General features: G+C 58.3%; 2 protein-coding genes across 8 annotated transcripts in view; both read left to right on the forward strand.

Moving 5' to 3' along the window:
* Positions 1–1,987: 1,987 nt before the first annotated feature.
* OPN4 (opsin 4) lies at positions 1,988–13,588 on the forward strand. Of its 2 annotated transcripts, XM_064373711.1 has the most exons (11): positions 2,152–2,368; positions 3,582–3,729; positions 4,530–4,560; positions 5,353–5,486; positions 5,770–5,973; positions 6,567–6,738; positions 7,157–7,321; positions 8,481–8,588; positions 9,436–9,616; positions 10,791–10,934; positions 12,841–12,922. In XM_064373711.1, the coding sequence occupies exons 1-11, from the start codon at positions 2,225–2,227 to the stop codon at positions 12,877–12,879; spliced, it is 1,470 nt and encodes a 489-aa protein (XP_064229781.1). In that variant the 5' UTR covers positions 2,152–2,224; the 3' UTR covers positions 12,880–12,922. The 2 variants fall into 2 exon arrangements, with proteins under 2 accessions (XP_064229780.1, XP_064229781.1); XM_064373710.1 differs by lacking the exon at positions 4,530–4,560 and having other exon boundaries at positions 1,988–2,368; positions 3,582–3,727; positions 12,841–13,588.
* Positions 13,589–15,561: 1,973 nt separating this feature from the next.
* LDB3 (LIM domain binding 3) overlaps positions 15,562–20,929 on the forward strand; it is a 67,818-nt gene continuing 62,450 nt past the window's right edge. For 2 of the 6 annotated variants that reach the window (XM_012472608.3, XM_064374412.1), the window contains exons 1-2: positions 15,562–15,703; positions 15,802–15,917. In XM_012472608.3, the coding sequence (XP_012328031.2) occupies positions 15,825–15,917 (93 nt within the window). In that variant the 5' untranslated portion in view covers positions 15,562–15,703; positions 15,802–15,824. The remainder of the gene's footprint in view (positions 15,704–15,801; positions 15,918–20,929) is intronic. The other 4 variants (XM_012472609.3, XM_012472611.3, XM_012472612.3 and 1 more) reach the window with 4 other exon arrangements.

The following is a 20,929-nucleotide window of genomic DNA, read 5'->3' on the forward strand; positions in this document are numbered from 1 at the left end:
TTGGTGGTCTGAGAGGAGGCCAGCCTGGTCTCCAGGCACGGAGCTAGGCAGGTTCAGTGGGCCCTTCTCTTTCATCAAGAGAAGCCACACCCAAACTCAGCTCCCTGTGGGATCAGGCCTCCTCCTCCTGCAAGGCCTAATCCAGCTTCCAGCAAGGTCTCCAGGTGCTGGCAGCTGGTGCTCTCAGACACCTCCCCAATCAGCTGGCAGCCACACACAGACTGCATGGCGCCTGAGCTCAACTGCTTGTCCCGAAAACAAGGCTGCTCAGGAGCATGCATGGAAAAGGGGCAGGAACAGGGCAGGTCCCTGGGGACATTGAGCCCCATGCAGTGACAGCAGCCTGGCCCACGCACATACAGAGGAAACATCGTGCCTGTTTTCGCTGAGCCTCAGAGTCTGTGTTTCCCCCTAAAACCCACTTCTTATCCCCACGTACCAGGTGATGTAGTATCTCCTTCCACCTGTCTTGCCACGTTCAGGCTCTGTCTCTGTCTTAAGAGCTATGGAAGCCATCAAAGGATTAAGTGTGAGATTCTCTGTCTGGAATTTGTGTTTCTACCTGCCTTTAGGGCTGCAGCAGGAAGCAAGGGCTGTAAGGGAGGAACCAGAGCAAAGTGGGGCCGTGGAGGAGAGATGTGGGTGGCTACCTCAGCCCCATTGGAAACCCCGGCACCAAGTGCTGAGGTCAGCCTGCCCCCAGGAATGGCACTGGGGGAGGAGGAGATGCCCAGGACCATCTCCAAGGGAGTGGGCACCAGTCAGAGTGGGGACTGGGAGGACAATGAGGACCCCTTTCCCCACTTGTCCCTGCGTTGAGAGCCTTGGATGGCACAGGCCCCCGGGACCGTCAGTGGGCAACCAGGAGGGATCTTGAGAGGCTGTCCGACCCCGCCTTCTGCATCAAGCCTGTGAAAGAGGAGAAGTGCTCAGGGAAGGTGAACACAGCCGGGCACCTGGGAGGGAGGGCAGGAGCCACCTGATCAGAGGACAGTGATGGAAGGCCAGGGTTCCCACACGTCAGACTGCGGCTTCCAGCCAGGACAACTTGGGCAGCAGTAGTCACAGGGGACACCTGGAAGCTGAGGCTGCCCACGTGACCCTTCTGGCTCCATTGGATGGCAAGCTCTGGGCAGACGAGCCGCCAGGTGGATACGGGGTGCAAAGGTTGAGAGCACGAGCGCCATGGGGGGCCTTCCCAGTGGGACAGAAGCGCAGGAGTGAAGGGTAGGGGCCCAGAGGAGATCTCAGTGTCACCCACAGGGCTGCAGTGCATGGGCCAAGGAGAAAGGATGCTGTCAGGTGACACATAGGCTTCCAAAGGCCCCAAGGTGGGGGCTTCAAGTCCTCTGACCTTTCTTTGAAGTGCTCTTTTGAGGCCTGTGGGTGTGTGGACAACCCCCCCGCCATGTGTCCACCTGACGAGAACTTTTCCCCTGGAACCCCTGTGCCTGCTCCTTCACCTGCACCCTCTCTTAATTAGCAGGTTGGAGAGTGGGGTCCACATTGAATGGGACATTGTGTTGACTCAGAACTGCTCCCAGCTATAAGGAATTGTTAAACCCCTACATACACACACACACACACACACATACATGTGCACACACACACATACATGTGCACACATATTCACACACCTAAACACATACACACACATTCACACACACACTCTCACAAACACACACACATACACATTCATGCCACCGTCATCTCAGAAATCTTCCTTGAAACACACATACACACACTCATATTCATGCCACCATCATCCGAGAAATTTCTCTTGAAACACTTGCACACGCTCACGTACACATTCATGCCACCATCATCCCGGAAATCTCCCTTGAAACACACACACATTCACGCCACCATCATCAGACCTTCGCAGACAGACACCCAGGGACCTTTGTCCGAGTGAGCTGGAGGCATGAGCGACTGAGCATGTGCAGCTCCCACACCACTATATAAAGATGAGGATGAACTCCATGGCTGAGTCACCATAATTGGGACACTCACTCCTTTGCGCTTCACCAGACACAGATACAGCCGCCAGCCCCAAGAGCAGCTCCAGGCCTGGATTGCGCTGGACACAGGAGCCAGCAGCCAGCAGGCTGAGCGGGATGCTGAGGATGGAAGCCAAGTTGGGAGGCTGAGCACAGCTGAAGACCTGAGATCCCTGTGCCCTTGACTTCTCTGTGTGCTCCAGCAAGGACCATCCCAGCTCAGGATGAACCTTCCTACAGGATCCAGAGTCCTGCTGAGCCCAACCCAGGAGCCTAGCTGCATGACCACCCCAGCTCCACCAAGCCGGTGGGACAGCTCCCAGAGCAGCATCTCCAGCCTGAGCCAACTTCCATCCATCAGCCCCACGGTAAGCCTGGGCGAGCATGTGCATGCACAGAGCCTTCCCTGTCCCCTTTCTGGTCCCCTCCAGGCCACACACAGGGGCTTTGACAGGGAGATAGAAAAGGTCTGAACTCTGCTGTGGGGCTTTGAGCCATTACTGGACCTCTCTAAACCCACTCCCTGATAAACGGGCTGATAGAGGAGGGTGCAAGCAATGTCCTCCCTCATGGAGAGTGTTCAAGGAACAGAAAGGCCAGCCCTGAGGACAAGGGGCTGGAATGGCCAGACCTGTCCTTGGCTGCACCCATTCCTTTCAGAGGTTGCTCGGATACCCCATGGAGCCCTCTAGGGCACATCCTGGGCCTCTGGATCTGCCCAGCCCACAGTGAAGCGTCAGGTGCCTTCTGCCACCTCCATCATCCTAGCCCAGGCCCACATTCCATCAACACCACTGCTACCTGGAGAGGGCTGAGGGCACCCCTCAGGACCTGGGGATGCTGGCCCAGGTGCTGGACAGGATGAGAAGGCTCCAGTAGCTATAGGGGCCACTGGGGCAGGATAGAGACCAAGCCACCCTCTTCTCCAGAAAGGGGTTAGGGTGGGAGGAGTCTTTACATCCCTTTGTCCTGACCTCATACCGTCAGGACCTCCCTTCAGTGACCCTGGGAGGCCTAAGCTTTCTTTCTAAAGGGAATTCCCTTCATTCTTATGCCAGGCATCAAGGTCAGCTGTACTGAGTTACGCTATAGGGCAATGCAGCTTCTCCTCTAAGGCTCAGAAGGGGATGGGACTCCTGAGAAGGGCTCCACCCGACTCCACGAGCCCAGCATCTAGAGGCCTAAAACACTGTCCTGGGCACTTGGGCTGGAGTCCATACTGCAGGCAGGGATGCACCCACGAGTTGGCTCTGCCTTCTCCCCAAGGAAAGATAGGGTGACCCAGACCACGTCCCTGCTTGCCAGGTGCATGTCTGTCTGTCCTACCAGTCTCCAGCCGGTGATCTGAGCCCACTCCTGGAAGGCCTCTGTGCCATGATCTAGGAGCTTGGGCTCAACTTTAGAAAGGACCTGCACTTCTATTCTGCCTGGCCACTTACAAGCTGTGTGTGCAAGTGGCTTTGCCGCTCTGAGCCTCAGTTTTCCCACCTGCCCTGTTGAGAATCCTAACTCTTCCTTCTCAGGACTACTTGAAGGTAACAAGGAATAATGTGATTCCCTTGTTTCTCTGTCTCTCTGCAGGCAGCTGGGACTTGGGCTGCTGCCTGGATCCCCTTCCCCACGGTTGATGTTCCAGACCATGCCCACTATACCCTGGGCACAGTGATCTTGCTGGTGGGAGTAACGGGGATGCTGGGCAACCTGACAGTCATCTATACCTTCTGCAGGTGCCTGGTTGGTGGTGCTGGGCCCAGGGCATTGAGGGTGGCAGCCATGCAGACAGGGAAGAATATGCTGGCAGGACTGTTGGCTCCAACTCTGGCCAGGGCACTGTTGAGGGTAGGCAGGGAGGGCAGGGCCACATCTTCTTCAAGGTCAGGGAAAGGGCCAAAAATGGTCCAGGGAAGCTTGACTGACTGGTGCCAGTTGAGACCCAGGTGCATCCTCTGTGGAGGCGGTGTGTGCCCAGAATATGTGGAGATGGGTCTCTGACCATTCTGCCCTGCTCTCAGCTCACCTCTGCCATTACCTGCCCCAGAGAGTATCCTCCCTCTGCCTTGATGAGCAGCCCTAGGCCTGGCACAATGGGTCATGCCTGTAATCTCAGCACTTTGGGAGGCCAAGGCGGGCAGATCACTTGAGGTCAGGAGTTTGAGACCAGTCTGGCCAACATGGTGAAACCCCATCTCTACTAAAATACAAAAATTAGCCAGGTGTGGTGGCGTGTGCCTGTAATCCAAGCTGCTTGGGAGGCTGAGGCAGGAGAATTGCCTGAACCTGGGAGGTGGAGCTTGCAGTGAGCCAAGATCATACCACTGCCCTCCAGCCTGGGCAACAGAGCAAATCTCCATACCACCCCCTAAAAAAAAGAGCAGCCCTGGGGACCAGGATCCTCAAGTTTCTCAAACACCCCTGACACCCATCCCCAGTGTCTCTCTCCACCTGCCCCTCTGCCTGGCTCGGTGGCTGAAGGACTGGGCACCTCATTTTTCCTCCTTGAGCTTGCCTTTTCTTACCTGCAAAATGGAGCTGTGCTTCATGCAGTCACTGCGATGATGCAGTAAGTTCACGGATGTGCACTGCCCCGCAAATGAGCCACTTGTTGAGTGCTGTGCACTGGAGCAAGTCACTTCATGGGTGGCAGTGTCTTGTCTGGAAAATGGGAACAATAAGGCCTCCCTCAGGGTAGATGGAAAGAAGGATGACAACAGGAGCTGAGGCTGGTGGCCGTGCCTGGCCCAGCTGTGATGCACAGCTGTCAGCATCTCTGCCCTTTGCCATCCCCAAGGGTGAGGACCGGAGAGACAGTGTGCAGGGCAGGGCGCAGGCAGAACGTGACACTGGAGAAAGGGTGGGGGAGGAGGGAGGCGTGAGAAGCCGTGGGAAGGCACAGTCAGGGCACGCAGGAGGAGGAGCCTGAGCAGAAGCCCCTAGGGAGACCTTGGCCTGGAGGGACTCAACGAAACCAGCAAATTGACCAAGGAGATGGTGTGAGTCATGAAGAGGGATTTAGAGGGCGAGAAGAGGAAAGGAACATTACCCAAGAACCGGCCTGTGCTGGGCCACTCCTCAGGTTTTGGAGAGAAACTGTCCCCTGCTTCACTCTGAGGGAGCCGTCTTGGGGTCCTCATTCAGCCCACACTGCTGGATTCACCAGCTGCTCGGCTGGTCCCTGCCGGCCAGTGGGCTAGCTCTGTGGCCCAGCAGCTCATGCCTGTCTGTAGGCATACGTGTGTGTGCATGTGTGAGTGTCTGGCATGTGTGTGCACATGTGTACTTGGGGGGTGCAGAAAGCTCCCCATAGCTCCGGAGGTGTCAGGAAATACCTCCTAACAGCTTCCGACCCTCCCAGGAGCAGAGGCCTCCGGACACCTGCCAACATGTTCATTATCAACCTTGCGGTCAGCGACTTCCTCATGTCCTTCACCCAGGCCCCAGTCTTCTTCGCCAGCAGCCTCTATAAGCGGTGGCTCTTTGGGGAGACAGGTAGACACTGGGGATCCCTTTTTCTGGAGGGAGGAGGATGGTTTTGACCTGGGAATGCCCACGGCGGAGGGTGGCCCAGAGGAGGTGATTTGCTGCTCCTGGGCAGAGAGTGGGTAGTTGCCCTCAGTCCCGTGAATGAGCAAGAAGGGAAAACGCGGTGTTGGTCCTGAGGCTTCTGCCAGCCTTGGCCAGATGTGGCAGGTGGAGGCCAGATGTGGCAGATGACTATAGGTGGAGGTGGAGCAGCAGAGTGCGCTCCGTCCCCAGACCCTCCTCCCCACAGGCTGCGAGTTCTATGCCTTCTGTGGGGCTCTCTTTGGCATCTCTTCCATGATCACCCTGACGGCCATCGCCCTGGACCGCTATCTGGTGATCACACGCCCACTGGCCACCATCGGTGTGGCGTCCAAGAGGCGCGCAGCGTTTGTCCTGCTGGGCGTTTGGCTCTATGCCCTGGCCTGGAGTCTGCCACCCTTCTTTGGCTGGAGTAAGTGAGCTGGTGGAACTGGAAGAGGGGCAGATAGGCTGGGAGGGGCACATTCAAAGGGAGGTAGGTGGGCTTGGGTCAGCCAGCTGGTGGGGGGCAGGGGTGTCCAGGAACCACCTGAGCCTCAGGTCAGATGGACATTCAGCAAGGGAAACTGACACTGCCCCATTAGGGGCCAGAGGATCTTCTGGGCAGCTGATCCCCAAATACAGAGGCTTTCTGCATGGGGCAAAGTGACAGGTACTTCTGATGCTGAGTCAGACCAGGCAGGGGCCTGGGGTATGAGGCCTCTGCAGGTGGAGGGGTGGAGAGCAAGGCAGTAGCTTTCCTGGGGCAAGACCAGGCCTTTCGCTAAAGCCCTGGCAAGCACAGCCTTGCAGTTACAGTGAGGTTTCTGCTCAAATCTAGCAGGAATGGGAGGCAGTGGGCTTTGCGGGACATCCCTACTCCCTCCTTCCTTACTGCACTGGACAAGGCCAGGTCAGGGGCCAGGGCTATGTATGGGGACCCGAATGCCACATACAAAGCTCCTGCCAGATAAGGAGCCGAGGTCAATGCCACCCCAAAGGCTGAGCTCCTGCTCTGGCTCTCAGGTGCCTACGTGCCTGAGGGGCTGCTGACATCCTGCTCCTGGGACTACATGAGCTTCACGCCGGCCGTGCGTGCCTACACCATGCTTCTCTGCTGCTTCGTGTTCTTTCTCCCTCTGCTTATCATCATCTACTGCTACATCTTCATCTTCAGGGCCATCCGGGAGACAGGACGGTAAGAGCCAAGCATGGAGGGGGACTACAGGAAGGGGGCTGGCCCCTTGGCCAGGCAGCCCCTGCCCCACCACTCACACCTGCACCAGCCCACCAGAGCATGCCCAGTGGGTGAAGGCAGGCTGGGCACCTGCTTATGGGGCAGTGATGTCTAGGGAAGCCTCAGGAGACAAGGGCTTCTGGGGATGGCTTTTAGGCATGGCTGAGGGGGCAGAGAAGGCACACAGAATCATGGACGGCAGCTGAGGCCTCACGTCATGGAAAACTTTCTGGAAGTCAGGGCTGCCTGCACTGGAAAGAATGACACTCTCCTGAGTGCCCCGCAAGGATAGTCCAGGGAGGCTCCCTAACAACAGCCGTGCCTCTGATGCTCACTGCCACCCGGCTGGGGTCAGACCCAGACTACGCGTCTTTCCTAGGGCTCTCCAGACCTTCGGGGCCTGCAAGGGCAGTGGCGAGTCCCTGTGGCAGCGGCAGCGGCTGCAGAGCGAATGCAAGATGGCCAAGATCATGCTGCTGGTCATCCTCCTCTTTGTGCTCTCCTGGGCTCCCTATTCCGCTGTGGCCCTGGTGGCCTTTGCTGGGTGAGCAGTGGCTAAAAGGTTGAGGAAGAGGCTGAAGGGGTGGGGGCAGGAGCAAGAAGTCTGTGCAGCCTCTCCCTCCCAGCCAACCCCGGCCAGCCATCCTCACAGCTTATTCTCTCCCTGGGTAAGGTGCCCAGTCCTGGGGTGGGTGGGGGGCCACCTAGTTCCTGGAGGCACCAGGGCACATGCAGAGGAGCTCTGGGCCCCACACAGCTTTGGGCAGACGGCCTGCCAGTCCCTTTGGAACACACAGCTCCCTCTCTTCCCTCTCTGCCTGGGCTGTCGCAACACAGCCAGAGGTGCTGCCCATCTCCAGGAATGGGTCCCTGAGAGCTGCCCTTCTAGCCCTTTGTGTCTAGAGTCTGGGAATTGCGACATCTGCAGCAGCACAGATGCAGGCTCAACTTCAGAAGTGCTTTTGAGAAGTGAGGGCTATTATACATTGGAACTGTTTAGATAGGACACCTTCTAGGAATGGCCTGGTCCCCGCGGGGCCCTACTGTGGGGTTTCTCACGGTTGGGGTGGAATGTGGGAAGAGCTGGGCTCTAAGGACAAGAGTCAATGGGGGGAAGCAGGGTATCGCCAGCAGCACAGGCTCCAAGGGACAGTGGACCTGGGGCCCTCCACCCCAAACCTGGCACATCTTCCTTCCAGGGCCGCACTCTCAACCACCCGCTGCTCCATCCCACTCACTCAGATTAGAATTCTCCTGGCACAGGCTGGGTGTGGTGGCTCATGCCTGCAATTCCAACACTTTGGGAGGCCAAGGCTGGTGGATCACCTGAGGTCAGGTGTTCAAGACCAGCCTGGCCAACATGATAAAACCCGTCTCTACCAAAAATACAAAAATTAGCCAAGTGTGGTGGTGGGCGCCTGTAGTTCCAGCTACTCGGGAGGCTGAGACAGGAGAATCGTTTGAACCCAGGAAGTAAAGGTTGCCGTGAGCTGAGATCACACCACTGCACTCCAGCCCAGGTGACAGAGCAAAAAAATAAAATAAATAATTATCCTGGCACTGTCAATTCTTCCCTGTAGGGCTGACTTAGCTGTGCTGGTTTGGGCCGGATTAGGATTTGGGCTTTGGCAGGGCCTGGCCCAGAGGAGAAGGTACGTCAGGAGGGCCATCTAGCTTTGGGGACCACACCTTCTCTGTCCTAGGTACGCACACGTCCTGACACCCTACATGAGCTCGGTGCCAGCCGTCATCGCCAAGGCCTCTGCAATACACAACCCCATCATTTATGCCATCACCCACCCCAAGTACAGGTGTGGCTCTTTTCTGGGACCCCACATCATGGCCTCTGAGGGCCTGGCCAGCAGATGCGGGCAGGGGCCACCACCTTTCCTGTCTCTTGTATGTGTGTTGGATGGGGGCCACCAGCAGTTGGGAACAGCCAGTAACACTGAGTGGGGTCTGGAGTTAGTGTGCCTCCCTCCCCTGCCCCGGTTTCCCAGGGGCACAGTGTGGGGGGAGGTCAGGGCTCCCTGGGCAGTGTCCAATCCTAACTATGGGGACTTCAGAGCTGGGATGTAGGGCAGCCAGGACAGCCCTGTGAAGTTAAGCACCCCCGAATAGTGTCATCCTGAAGAGACCACAGCAGGGAGCGCTCAGCTCTGCTCTCAGGGCCTGGCAGGGGCCTGGGGTGGCTCTGGGCCAGTGTGTGTGCTGATAGCAACACAGCAAGGCCGCTTCTCCCTCCGTGCTTCCTTTTGCCTGGTGGCGTCAGACACTCACTGCCCTCCCCAGGCCAGTGGCAGGCCTGAGCCCATCCAGCACAGAGGCTGCTCAGGAGTGTCCCTCGTCATCATTACCAGAGATGTGGCTTGGGCCAGCCACTTGAAGGCTGGAACTGACATCCCCAGGCTCTCCCTGCATGCCTACCACCCAGAGTCTGTCCGTCCCTCCCCCCAGCCCTGTGAGCCTGTCAATCTCCCCATCCAGTGTCTGTCTTTCTGTCCTCATCACCTGCCACAGTTCCCCGGGTCTCAGCCTCCCCACTTCCCCAAGGCTCTTGTAACAGTACATTAGGTCTGTATTAGCCTATGCATCCATCTCCTCCCCTGCATCTGTCTGCCCATCCCCTGGCCCTAATCAGATGTGCGGCCCCTGCAGGGTGGCCATTGCCCAGCACCTGCCCTGCCTGGGGGTGCTGCTGGGTGTATCACACCGTCACAGTCACCCCTACCCCAGCTACCGCTCCACCCACCGCTCCACGCTGATCAGCCACCCCTCCAACCTCAGCTGGATCTCCGGACGAAGGCACCAGGAGTCCCTGGGCTCAGAGAGTGAGGTGGTAAGGACCCCGGGCCCTCACCAGCTTGCACCTGGCCATCCCTTCCTCAGGCAGCCCTGGGGCTCTGGGAAGGACATGAGTCCCAATGACTCAGGGACCCTCAGGATGGGTGGCAGGAAGAGCCCCTCCCAACACCCCCATGGAGTTCATCATCCTCCCTGATAGGACGAGCACTAAGGCCAGAGAGGGGATGGTTTGGAGGTTCCCAGGAGCGGGGCCAGGATTGAACACAGGTCTTCCAACTCCACGCCATGTCCTTTTCCACACTGACACTCTCCCTAGAGCCGCAGCTTGAAGAAATCAGCGCATCTGGCCCTAGATAGGGCTCCAGAGAGACAAGGCAAGAGTTAGCTTGGAGCTCCTTGCTCCTCAGCAGTAAGCCCCCTCCTCCTGGGAGCCTTGAAGAGCCCACAGGATGGGCATGGGCCCTGGAGATGGGAGACGTGGCTTTGAGCCTCAGCTTACCACGTGCTCGCTGTGGGAGCCTGGGCAGGTCACTCACCCCTCTGAGGCTCCACGTCCTCCTCTGAAAGGGAAAACGGCGTCTCACATCAACGCTGGCCAGGTGTGCCCAGGGATGGGTGTCAGCCCTCCTTAGCGCCTGCAGCTCTGCTGCCCCTAGATGCCCCCAGGAAAGCTCCGTGTGCCACCAGTTCCTGGCCCCGACACACCTGGGCTCCTCCTTAATTCTACCTACAGCGCCCTCTATGGGCCTCAGCAAGAACTGCCGCTGACTGATCAGCCAGTGATCTCCTCGGGCTGCCAGCAACCCTGGGGGTTTCCGTTGAGGGACCGAGAGAGGAGCTGTCAGGGGTCCCTCCTGTAAACCACTGTAGTGAACAACAAAGAAAAATCTAGTCTGTTAATGGAGGCCTAGACACTCGTGAAGATCACCCATCTATTCAAATATAAATAGCCACGTGCTTAGGAAAGTGTGCAGGTGTGCAGATAGGGAACACACCTGCACGCACGCGCACACACCCACACACACCCTGGCACAGGCACGCACAATTTACAGGGTTTATTTGGTGACCAGCAACCGTGCAAATGGTGTCAGGGGCCTCCCGCAATGAATACCTGTGGGGAGGATGGAGGAGGGCTTGGTGGGGGAGGGGCAGGACCAAAGCTGTGGACTGTCCCTCTCACCTCAGAGTCACTCTCTCACCTTCCCCAGGGCTGGACACACATGGAGGCAGCAGCTGTGTGGGGAGCTGCCCAGCAAACGAATGGGCGGTCCCTCTACGGTCAGGGTCTGGAGGACTTGGAAGCCAAGGCACCGCCCAGGCCCCAGGGACAGGAAGCAGAGACTCCAGGGAAGGTGATTGGACCTGGCACCTGCCAATCCATAAAGGGGTGGGGATTAGGGGCGAGTAGCCCAGGGAATGGCCAGGAAAGGGGGCCTTGTTCTCGTGTGCAGAGGCAATGACCTCCAGGAATCACCTGCTCCCAGCACCTCCCAGCTCTTCCTTGTCCGCCTGGGGGGTTTCTGTGACTCCAAGATGCTCTAAGCAGGGCCTGCATGTGGTCTGCACGTGTCTGTATGTAATCATGTAACTCTGCCTCTGCACAGTGCTGTTGGCTGCACTGTGCCATGATGAGTGTACATGCGTGTGTCCACGAGGATAGGGGGTCTGCAGCCGGCAGAGCATAGCTCGAGCATGTGTGTGGCCATGTGCCCGGCGCATGCTCTGTCACTCTGACACCCAGTGACACGTGACTGAGCGTGCCCCAATGTGTCTGCTGTAAGCTATGCATGTGACCGAGTGTGGGTGATGTGTACCTCTCTGTGTGACTGCAAGGTTGGACATACCTGGGAAGGAAGGGGCTGCAAACTGTGTATGTGCTCACCATGAATGTCCTGAGATCAGGATGTCACTCAGAACACTTGTGGCTATTAAAAGAAGGCCAACTGTCGGCCCAAGTGCCTATGGAACGGAATGTCGATGGCGATTAGAGAAGGCCATATTCTGGAACACTGGAAATGCCATGTGCACAGGCTCCCAGGCAGCCCTTCGCCCCAGCTGACAGCTCCCCATCTGCCCCTCCTGTCACACCCACACAACACCCCCAGCTCGGCTCCTGGGCTCCTCAGGCTTCCCTAGCTGGTCAAAGGCCAAAGGCACATTCCTGCCTTTCTTCTTTCCCGAGTGCTGTGCCCTATGCGTCCAAGAACTAGAGCCCTGGGCTGTCCCTGCAGTTGGAGTACCTCAGCCTCCCCCAGCATTCCCCCAAAGGGCACTGCCCCCTATCCTGGAGGCCAGGCACTGTGCATGCCACAAAGGCCAGGACAAAGGCCTGGCAGTGACCCCCAGGCTGACCAGGCACTGATGAAAGACACAGTGCCTGTGTTGGAGGGATACTGGACTGGGCTGGGGTGCTGGGCAGCCATCAGCAGTCACCAAACACATGTGATAAGTGCTGCCATTGAGGTGTGAGCACGCAGGGTACTGAAAGCAGGGGCAAGTCCCCAACGCTCCCCAGGAAGGTAGAGGTGAAGCAGGGATCTGCAGGCAGCCGGGGCGGGGAGTGTGGGGAGCACTGAGTGGTCCAGGATGAGGATACAGCCTGTGTGACTGTGCAAACACAGGGGCACAGGGGCACAGGGGCACAGGGGCACAGGGGAGGGAGCTCAACATGCCCTGGAACAGGATGTCTCTTTTTCCAGGAGAAACCAGCCAGAGGTACCCTGGGGATTGGCAGTGGGGGACAAAGGAGAGCAAAGCGGGGCAGGAAGTGGTAGGAGCAGTGGGAAGGCCCCATCAGGGACTGGCCTGAGGTGTCTCCAGACCTGACCTGGGGACAGGTAGACCCGGAAGGGGGTTGGTCAGCTTTGCAGGGTGAAGACCAGAGGAAACCAGTGCTGCAGGGCAGGCAAGGAATGACACATTTAAGGGCAGCAGGAGTGAGGGGTGATTTCAGTCTCCGCAGGTGGAGGAGAGGAGAGGAGAGGATTGCTGGTGGAGTGAGGATGAGTTCAGTTGTGATCCCGGGAGTCAAGAGCCCGAGGAGCATCCCAGGAGCTGCTCTGCAGGCAGCGCTAGGCATTGCTGTTTCCTACTCCGGCATGTGGACTCTGGGAAGGCCCATCCCTGACCCAGGACACAATCTGGCCTTTCCATGCAACCTCCCCTAGCCCTCGGTGACCCAGTGTGTGGAGGGTCATTGAGAGACTGCCTCCAGTGAACTGCTCCTCCACTAAACAGATGTGTGCTGTTTGTTTGCAGACCAAGGGGCTGCTTCCCAGCCTGAACCCCAGGATGTAGGACGCCCACTGGCTCTCCCTTTCTTCTGGGACACGTCCAGCCCCCCAGCATCTCCCTCATACATACAGATCCAGGATTACCCTGTGAGCCTGCAGGCTCTGGAAGGGGCCCTGTCACCCGTGCTGCATGCAATTCAAAGTCCCACCCCCATGTCCCCTCTCCACACTTCAAAACTCCTGCCCCACAATGTCCTCCGCACCCACTTTCCAACTCAGCAGCTGCACCCCAGGCTCAGCCTGAAGGGTGTGTGCCCAGGCCCTCCCGCTTCCCAAGTTGTCTGCCTCTCCTCAAATGCTGTGTGCTGCAATTGTCCAGCTGATGACAATGGTGATGGCTCCAGGGAACACACCAGCTATTTATGAGCCTCTGCACCCAGGCTGGGCCTGTCACTGGCATAGGAAGTCCAGCCCCGCATCTCCCACTGCCAACAGCTGAAGCCGAGCACAGACCTCCCTTTGCACACTGGAACAGTTACTTACCTCTGGCTTCTTCCCCCAGCGTATCGTTCTCACTGTGGCTCACATTCTTGTGCATACGGGCATTTGTAAGCATGCTCTCCTGTAGCTACCTATCTGAATGCACACCAAGCACATGCGTGTGCACTCTGCATCTGTGATTCATTTCATGTAGTGGTCTCAGCTCCTCCCAGGGCTGTGTGGATCTGACAGGTATAGGAAAATAAAAAGTGGAGAAGGTGTCCTCAGACAAATATGGTCTCTACCTGTTGGTGCTGTTATGGGAACGAGAACCAGGGCCTGGCTTCCGATGCCTCCAGCAACTTTGCTTCCTCCCCTCCCTCTGTCCCCATTTTTGGGACTCTCACTCTGCAGGCCCACCTCAAACTGCAGGGAGCACCGAAGAGAAGGGACAAAGGCCAGGCTGGCCCCCATCCCCACTCACTCCCCAATGAGCCACTGAGCTCCGCCCAGCCCATGGGTACCAGCTGCTCTCTGACTGGCTTCAGGTCTCCCGGGGGAGGCAGATGGAGGGAGGCCGGCCTTCGCCTTTAAGAGCATTCTCCTGCCACCCCTCCCTTTCCCCAGAGGCAAGCTTCATCAGGCAGGAGCCAGAGGCCAGAGAAAGAGCCTGCAGCTCCAGGTACAGCCTCCCAGCTCCCCAGCCCTGTGCAGGGTGGGTGCCTTCCTTCTCCCACACTGGTTATGCCCTGCTGCTGGGTCCTCCCCAGCCTGGCAGGATGGACAGACACCCCTAGGAAAGGGAATAAGGCTGGAGTTAGGGATGAATGGCATGGGGCTTTACCGGGAGGGTCAGGGAATGGTACGGGGGAGGGACGCTGGCCATGGACTGCTGGCCTCCTAGGCTGGGCTGCGTGATATAGGGTGAAGGAGGTGATTAAGTGGGGAAGGGACAGAGGTCTTTCCCTGGCTTCTTCCACTTGATAGTTTTGTGACCTCGGGCAAGTGACCAAACAACCCAGTAATATGGGCGATCCTACCTTGCGCTTTGCATGTGCCAGACCCCAGGTTTAAGGCTGGAAGCTGAGAAATGACTCATACCCAGGCCTGCACTGACTCCTGAGGGTCCAAGCCAGAGCCCTCCAAGAGGGCCAGCAAGCAGTCAATCCAGTTGCCTCCCCTGAGCCTCAGTTTCCCCAGCCAGGGAGCTGGGGTGGGCCTTGATCTATCTCCAGACCACATAGGGACCTGAGGTCTTCCTTGGGGAAGGGGATGGCCCAAAGACCACAGTGGCAGAAGTCCCAAGGCACCAAAGCCCCCACCCAGAACACATCGTCTCTGGGGTACAGGCTGAATATACCACACATGCTTCCCTTCCCTGCCCCTCCTGGCCCTGTGTCCTAGCAGCTGAGCAAATGGCGTCTCCTCCCTTCTCCCTGCCCCCACCATTCCTGTGCAAAGGGCACAGGGCCTGGCGTGTGGCACTGGCAGCTGGAGCTTTCCATGCTGCTGTCAAGTTTTCCAGAGTACAAATGAGACAGGAGAGCCAGGAATAACTGGCTGGGCCCCCAGGGGGTCTGGAAGGGGTGGGCCTGCCTCAGACCTGCTTTCAGACCCTGTGCCAAGGGGTGCAAGCAGAGGGCCAGCTGCCCAGGACCAGGGCTTTGGGAGGCATCCGTGGCCACTGGGAGCCCATGATCTGGCATGCATCCTGTAGGAATCGGCCCAGGCTTCAGTGTGGCCTGGGTCCACTCCTTGTATGACCTTGGAGAAGTCATTTAACCTCCCTAAGGCTTGTCTCCTGCAGGCCCAGGTGGCAGCCTCTCAGGATCCCAGGGAGTGAAGGGCCCATGCTGAGCTTGGCCATGCCCAGAGCTGCTACTATTACGATCATTTTTATGGCTGGACAACCCTGGGCCAGTCCCAGACCAGCTAGAGGCTCAGCTCAGGCTGAGGCACTTCCAGGGCGCCACACTGGATAAAGCACAACCTTAGAATCCTGGGCGAGGACCACATGGCAGCAAAGGCCCTGCCCAAGGGAGCTCAGCTCCCCGCATCTTCTGAGCAAGAGGATGGGTACCTCAGAGCAGGAAGAGCGAGTGTCTGCGCTCTTCAGAGGACACAGGAGCAAGGAGACCAGGGCATTCTCACCAACCTGGCCAGTCCCCCTTCCTGCACCCTGGGGGGTGCTGGGTGCCAGACATCCCTCCCCTGGGGCTATATTAGCCGTGTGAGTCACGGTGGACCGGCTGGGAGGCCACAGGCGGGCGGGCACAGTGTAGGGTTACAGTCCATTTATGGGCGCAGCCGAGGGCAGATATCAGTGTCAATGGCATTCGCTCCCAGCTATTCTTAGGAGCCTCTCAGGAGCTCCACACAGCCCTGCCGGGCAGCAAGGGACGGAGCAGGCAAGGCCGGGGGGCAGGGGCAGGGACAGAGGTGCGGACCGGGCAGGCGGAGTGTGTGAGTGCCGTCTCACTCAATCCTCTCTACCTTTTGTCCGCAGAGGTGACTGCTGACAGCACCAGCATGTCTTACAGTGTGACCCTGACCGGGCCTGGGCCCTGGGGCTTCCGTCTGCAGGGGGGCAAGGACTTCAACATGCCCCTCACTATCTCCCGGGTGAGTGCATCCTGCCACAGCCTGGCACCCGAGGGGGCGGGCACACTTGGAGGAAGGCATGTGTGTCCGTCTGTCTATCTGTCTGTCCTTTCTGAGGCTCTCAGAAAGCAGAGCATGTCCCATCCCCTGGGACTGGCCTGGTCCTATGCTCTCAGCCACAGCTGTTTGCTCACTGGAGCCTGCCGGCCTGTTATGAGTGTGAGACATCATGAACAGGTATTAGGTGTTTTCAGCAGAGAAGAAAATGCTGTTTTCAGGCAGGCAGGCAGGTAGCTGGACAGAGTGTCTTCCTAATCCCTTCCCTGTTAGGGTGGGCTCTGGGTGCCCCCAAGCCCGGAACATTTCCGCAGAGGTGGGCAGCCGCTTTGGGAAGGGAGGATTCCCAGCATGAAGAGGGCAGGTGATGGGTAGTTGGATAGATGGACAAACAGACTCTTGACCTTGGTTGCCCTGCTGTGAGAGCGTGGGGCTGGGCTGGACTGAGTACGGGCTCCAGCACCTGCTCCATCCCAAGCTCGAGATGCCAGCTGCCTGGCTCATGGGGCTGGGCCTTCCTCCCTCACCTGCTTGAGCTCCTCCCCATTCACCATGGCTGCTTTGTCTTTCTCACGTCTTGTTCCCCACATGCACTGGGGCCTGGGGAGATGGCCCCATGTCCTGTGATGTCTGTGACGGGGAGCAGCACGGCCTGATGCAGATGACACAGAACACTGGGATTGTCTGAGTAACTCTACTGCCTGGCTGGAGACAGCAACACCAGAAAGGCAGAAAGTTAGCCATGCTCCCGAGGAAGCACTCAGGAGCAGGAACTGATGGGAGACCAGCACCTAGACCATAGCAGGCGCTCAGTCAGTATTTGTCAAACAGAGACTCCCCAGCAAGGCACTCGTAGACACTGAAGACAGGGCTGAAGGTCCCAAGGCTCAGGGTGAACTGTGAGGCATACAGGGCAAGGACAACCCTGCCTGGTGGCTGAGCCCCTGGCGGTGCTGGCCTGGGCACGAGGAGGGAAGAGGAGGCCCCCGGGCTGTCACTGGAGGGTAGTGGGTAGGCAGGGATATCAGGGCTACTGCCTACCAGGAGAACAAGAAGACAGTTTCTTCTCCGGGGCCTTAGGGACTTGGCTGGGGCCTGGGGGCTAGAGGAAGGGGTTGGAGGGGAGGCACTTAAGCGAGTAAGGCCTGAAGGTGCTTGGCAGAGGTGCCAGGGAGCCTGGGCAGAGGGTCAGGAGCCAACACCCCCACTGGAGGAGTAGTCTCTGTTTTGGAACTTTGGGTTCTGTGGGTACTTGGGGGGACCCCAGAAGTAGAAGCCCCACCCAGGGGTGCCGTGAGAGCCTCATAATAGCCATAGAGGCCACATGCTTCCAGGGTGGGTGCTGGCCTGGCTCTGGCACAGGGAACAGGCTCTGCCCTCCGTCATTCAGCTGGAGATGTGGCTTGTGCTAACCTGGAGACTCCACCCCTCCAGACCGACTGCCCTGGAGACCACAGGGTCCTGGACACCCACAGCCTAGCACACTTTGCATGATGTGGTGGCCTGTGGGCATGTGAGCCCCAGCGGATTCCCCACTACCCTGCACAGCTCCCACCCGCATGGTTGCAGGCCTTGTTCCTGTACAAGGTGGACCTCTCTCACAGGTCCTGTGGCCTCCCCTGCCTGGGCCTGCGCCTGCATCTGCCCCAGCTCCACCATCTCAAGGCCTCCTGCTGGCACTCTGTACCCTATCCCTATGGGTGCAAATTGGCCACCAGACCCAGTGGCACTCAGGATAGTCAATGACCTCACCCAGGGTCTATGTGCCACCTGGCCCCAGCCAGCCAGGGGCTTAAATGGCAGTCCAGAGGCCTTAAGCTAGATAGCAGGAGGAATGTCCTTACTGCAGGGAGGGGGTGTGTGGGGATGTGCTGGATCCAGTGACTGGGGGGACTTTTAATAATAGAACCCGAAGTTCAGGCAGGGCACTGGGGGATGGGCATAATGGCCTCTCAGCTTCCTTTAGGGGCATACTCCAAATCACTTGAACCATGGAGCAGGCTGGACTGAGTGCTGCAGCCCTCCCCAGGGCTTGAAGCTTGTTGAGAAATTCTGGTGGTGGGCTGCTGGTAGCATGGCCTTGTGTCCTGGTTTTGCCACTGGCCAGGCAGTCCTTGCGGAAACAGCACTACCATCCCACAAGGGCCGTAGGATTTCCTGGCTTGCCAGGCCCTTCTGCACGAGGGACATCTCCCTAAGGGGGAGGCAGGGCCAGAGCTTTCTGGAGGAAACCCACTCCCACCCCAGCCAGGACCTGAGCCTGTGTCATAGGGCCCCTGTGTCATACAAGGCAGGAGTCTGCGACCCTGTGGGGTGGGCAGGCAGGCAAGGCTGGGATCATCACCTCGCTTCAGAGCCTGGCAAACTGAGGCTCGAGTTTGCTCACAGGACAGGGATGGCCATGGGTGGATCTCCTGTGTTCTGGTCGCTCCTAACTCCCATGCTGGCCCGCTCAGCCCTCTGACTGGGACTACCAGAGAAGCACTTGAGGGGGCCTGTCCCCTCTCAGCTGCAGGTGTGCACTGCAGTTCCTCCTGAAAGGACACAGGCCACCTGCAGGCTGGGTGGTGGCTCCCAGGGGCCCAGGGCAGCAACCTTGGGGCAGTGGCATCCCCTCAAGGCCTCCCTTCAGAGGGTCTCCGCTTGCAGACCCACCCACAGAGAAGGGGGTTCAAGAGGTAGCGTGGGAGCGGAGGGTGGCGGGGAAATGCCTTTATTTATCCTGGACAGGTGTGGCTGGGCCGGCAACATGAGCTGCCCTCTCACCCCACCCCAGCCAGTTCTCCAGGAAGTGGGGAAGGGGAACAGCCCAGAGAGGGAGCAGCTCCAAAGGCCCAGCCCCGACTCTGCCCTGGCAGCTGGCCATGGTCTAGAGTCTCACCTTTGTGCCTCTTATGCCCAGGCTTTGGGGAGAGGAGCATGCTCTGTTAGGCTCTGCTGCTCTCAGCTGTGTCACCTCATTTACCTGCTCAGCCTCAGTTTTTCTCACTTTTAAAATGGGGATAGCGGCCTGGGCATGGTGCTCATACTTATAATCCTAGCACTTTGGGGGGCCAAGGGCGGCAGATCACTTGAGGTCAGGAGTTCGAGATCAGCCTGGCCAACATGGTGAAACCCCTGTCTCTACTAAAAATACAAAAATTAGCCGGGTGCGGTGGTGTGCACCTGTAATCCCAGCTACTGGGGAGACTGAGGTAGGAGAATTGCTTGAACCCAGTAGGCAGAGGTTGCAGGGAGCTGAGATAGAGCCATTGCACTGCAGTCTGGGTGACAGAGTGAGACTCCATCTCAAAAATAAATAAATTAATTAATTAAAATAAAATGATGCCTTCCACACCTGTGAGAGCTCTCTCTAACAGACACTTGTGAAAACTTTCCACATGTTGTCTACCAGGACTGGTTGTGAGGCTGGTCAAGTCGGGGGCTGAGCCTGGGCCCAGGAGAGGCCCGCCTCTCTATGGAAGCCCTCAGTCCCTAGGGCCTCAGCGGCCCTGCCTGCATGCTCACCTGGAGCATCAGCCCAGAGGTCTTTCCTCCTCCTCTGCTGGTTTTGGTTCCAGTATTTATCAGACTCTCCCAGCTGTGATGGGGACATGCTGAGGACAGAGGGTCTCTTGGGAGAGGAAGGGGGATGGGCTGAGACTATTCTGGGGTAGCTGTGCCTGCAATTCCTGGAATTTTGGGGCTGCTGGAGCACGTAGTGTTATTTCTTGGGCAGCTCTTAGCAGTGCTGACAGGCCGTGCTGTTTATAGCTGCACTGAAGGTCAGGCAAGCCTCCGAGGGCTTCTGTGGGGCTGGCAGGGGCCTACCCGCAACATCCATCTATCAACAGGGGAAGATAAGCGGCCAGAGGCTCAGAAGCTCACAGCTGGGGAATGCATTCTTAGAGGTCCCCCAGGCCAGGTCCTCCCTGCCGCTCAGAACTGCATCTGACTCTGCAAGGGCTCCGAAAAGAGAGGACTCGAGGCTGGCTGCGTCCTGGGGAATGAACTAGACGCCTGGAGACCCCCAGGCCAGGACGCAGGGCAAGGGCAACTGCATGAGCAGCCCCAGGGCTCCGCAGGCTACAGGCATGTCAGGGTAGCCAGTGTCAGGACTGCAGGGCTGTCTGAGGAAGGCTGGGCCAGGCCCTGCAGGGGAGCCCTCTGGTCTAGGGGCTAGCTCCACAATTCCCTAAGTCTTCTTCCTTTTCTATATGGTCCCCTCTTATCCAGAGGCTGCCCCGACTGCAAAGACCCTCCCCCACACCGAGCCCTCTCACCCCCAAACACAGCTTCAGCCAGACTCCACCTCTGCCCAGGAACCACTCTTGGACTCAATAATGGACCTTGCTGGGGGCCCCTGAGAGCCAGTGCCCATGAGGACATTTTACTGGCCACAACCAAGACACAGATGGAACTGTGGACCTGGACAGGAGGAAGAAAGGCAGGAGAGACTCAAGAGATGCTCGAGGAAAGCCAGGGGAGGTTTGTGGTCAGCTAGAGAGTGGGCAGTGATCCCTGCCTTTGGACACAGGAGGTCGTTGATATGCGTGGAGTAGTGGGGCCAAAGGCAGGAGGCTGTGTGTGAGCAGGTGGGATGCAGTGGCAGTGGGGCCAGGATGTGCAGGTCACTTCTCAGAGGAGTCTGGGGGTGCAGAAAGGAGACATGACAGGAGCCAGCTGGAGCCACCCAGGGAGGCAGGCAGGCAGGCAGAGGCTTATTTACCAGCCAGGGTGGGGGTGGGGAGTGGGACCATGGGGAGATAGAAGGTTCCAGTGAGAGGGTAAGCATGAGCAAAGCCCCAGGGGAGGCCAGATGGGAAGGGAGCGAGCAGGGCAAGACAGTAATTTAATCATACAATGAAAATGCACTTTGGGCCCCCCAACCCAGGCAAGCAGTCTGGGAGTGTGTGGAGGGGAGCTGCTGGAGCTCGTACCCTTCCGACCCATCTGCTGCCTGCCCTCAGCCTCCACCCACCACATCTACACTGGCA

This window comes from Aotus nancymaae, unplaced genomic scaffold, assembly GCF_030222135.1.
Source record: "Aotus nancymaae isolate 86718 unplaced genomic scaffold, 86718_ANA_hifiasm-v0.15.2.pri h1tg000010l, whole genome shotgun sequence".
Classification (NCBI taxonomy): domain Eukaryota; kingdom Metazoa; phylum Chordata; class Mammalia; order Primates; family Aotidae; genus Aotus; species Aotus nancymaae.

What these genes read in the sequence shown, in the direction of transcription:
- OPN4 (XM_064373711.1), top strand. Translation starts at nt 2,225, where the DNA reads ATGAACCTTCCTACAGGATCCAGAGTCCTGCTGAGCCCAACCCAGGAG. An exon ending in GCCACCCTTCTTTGGCTGGA is followed by an intron (nt 5,974 to 6,566) that starts GTAAGTGAGCTG and finishes TCTGGCTCTCAG; the next exon opens with GTGCCTACGTGCCTGAGGGG. An exon ending in AAGCAGAGACTCCAGGGAAG is followed by an intron (nt 10,935 to 12,840) that starts GTGATTGGACCT and finishes GTTTGTTTGCAG; the next exon opens with ACCAAGGGGCTGCTTCCCAG.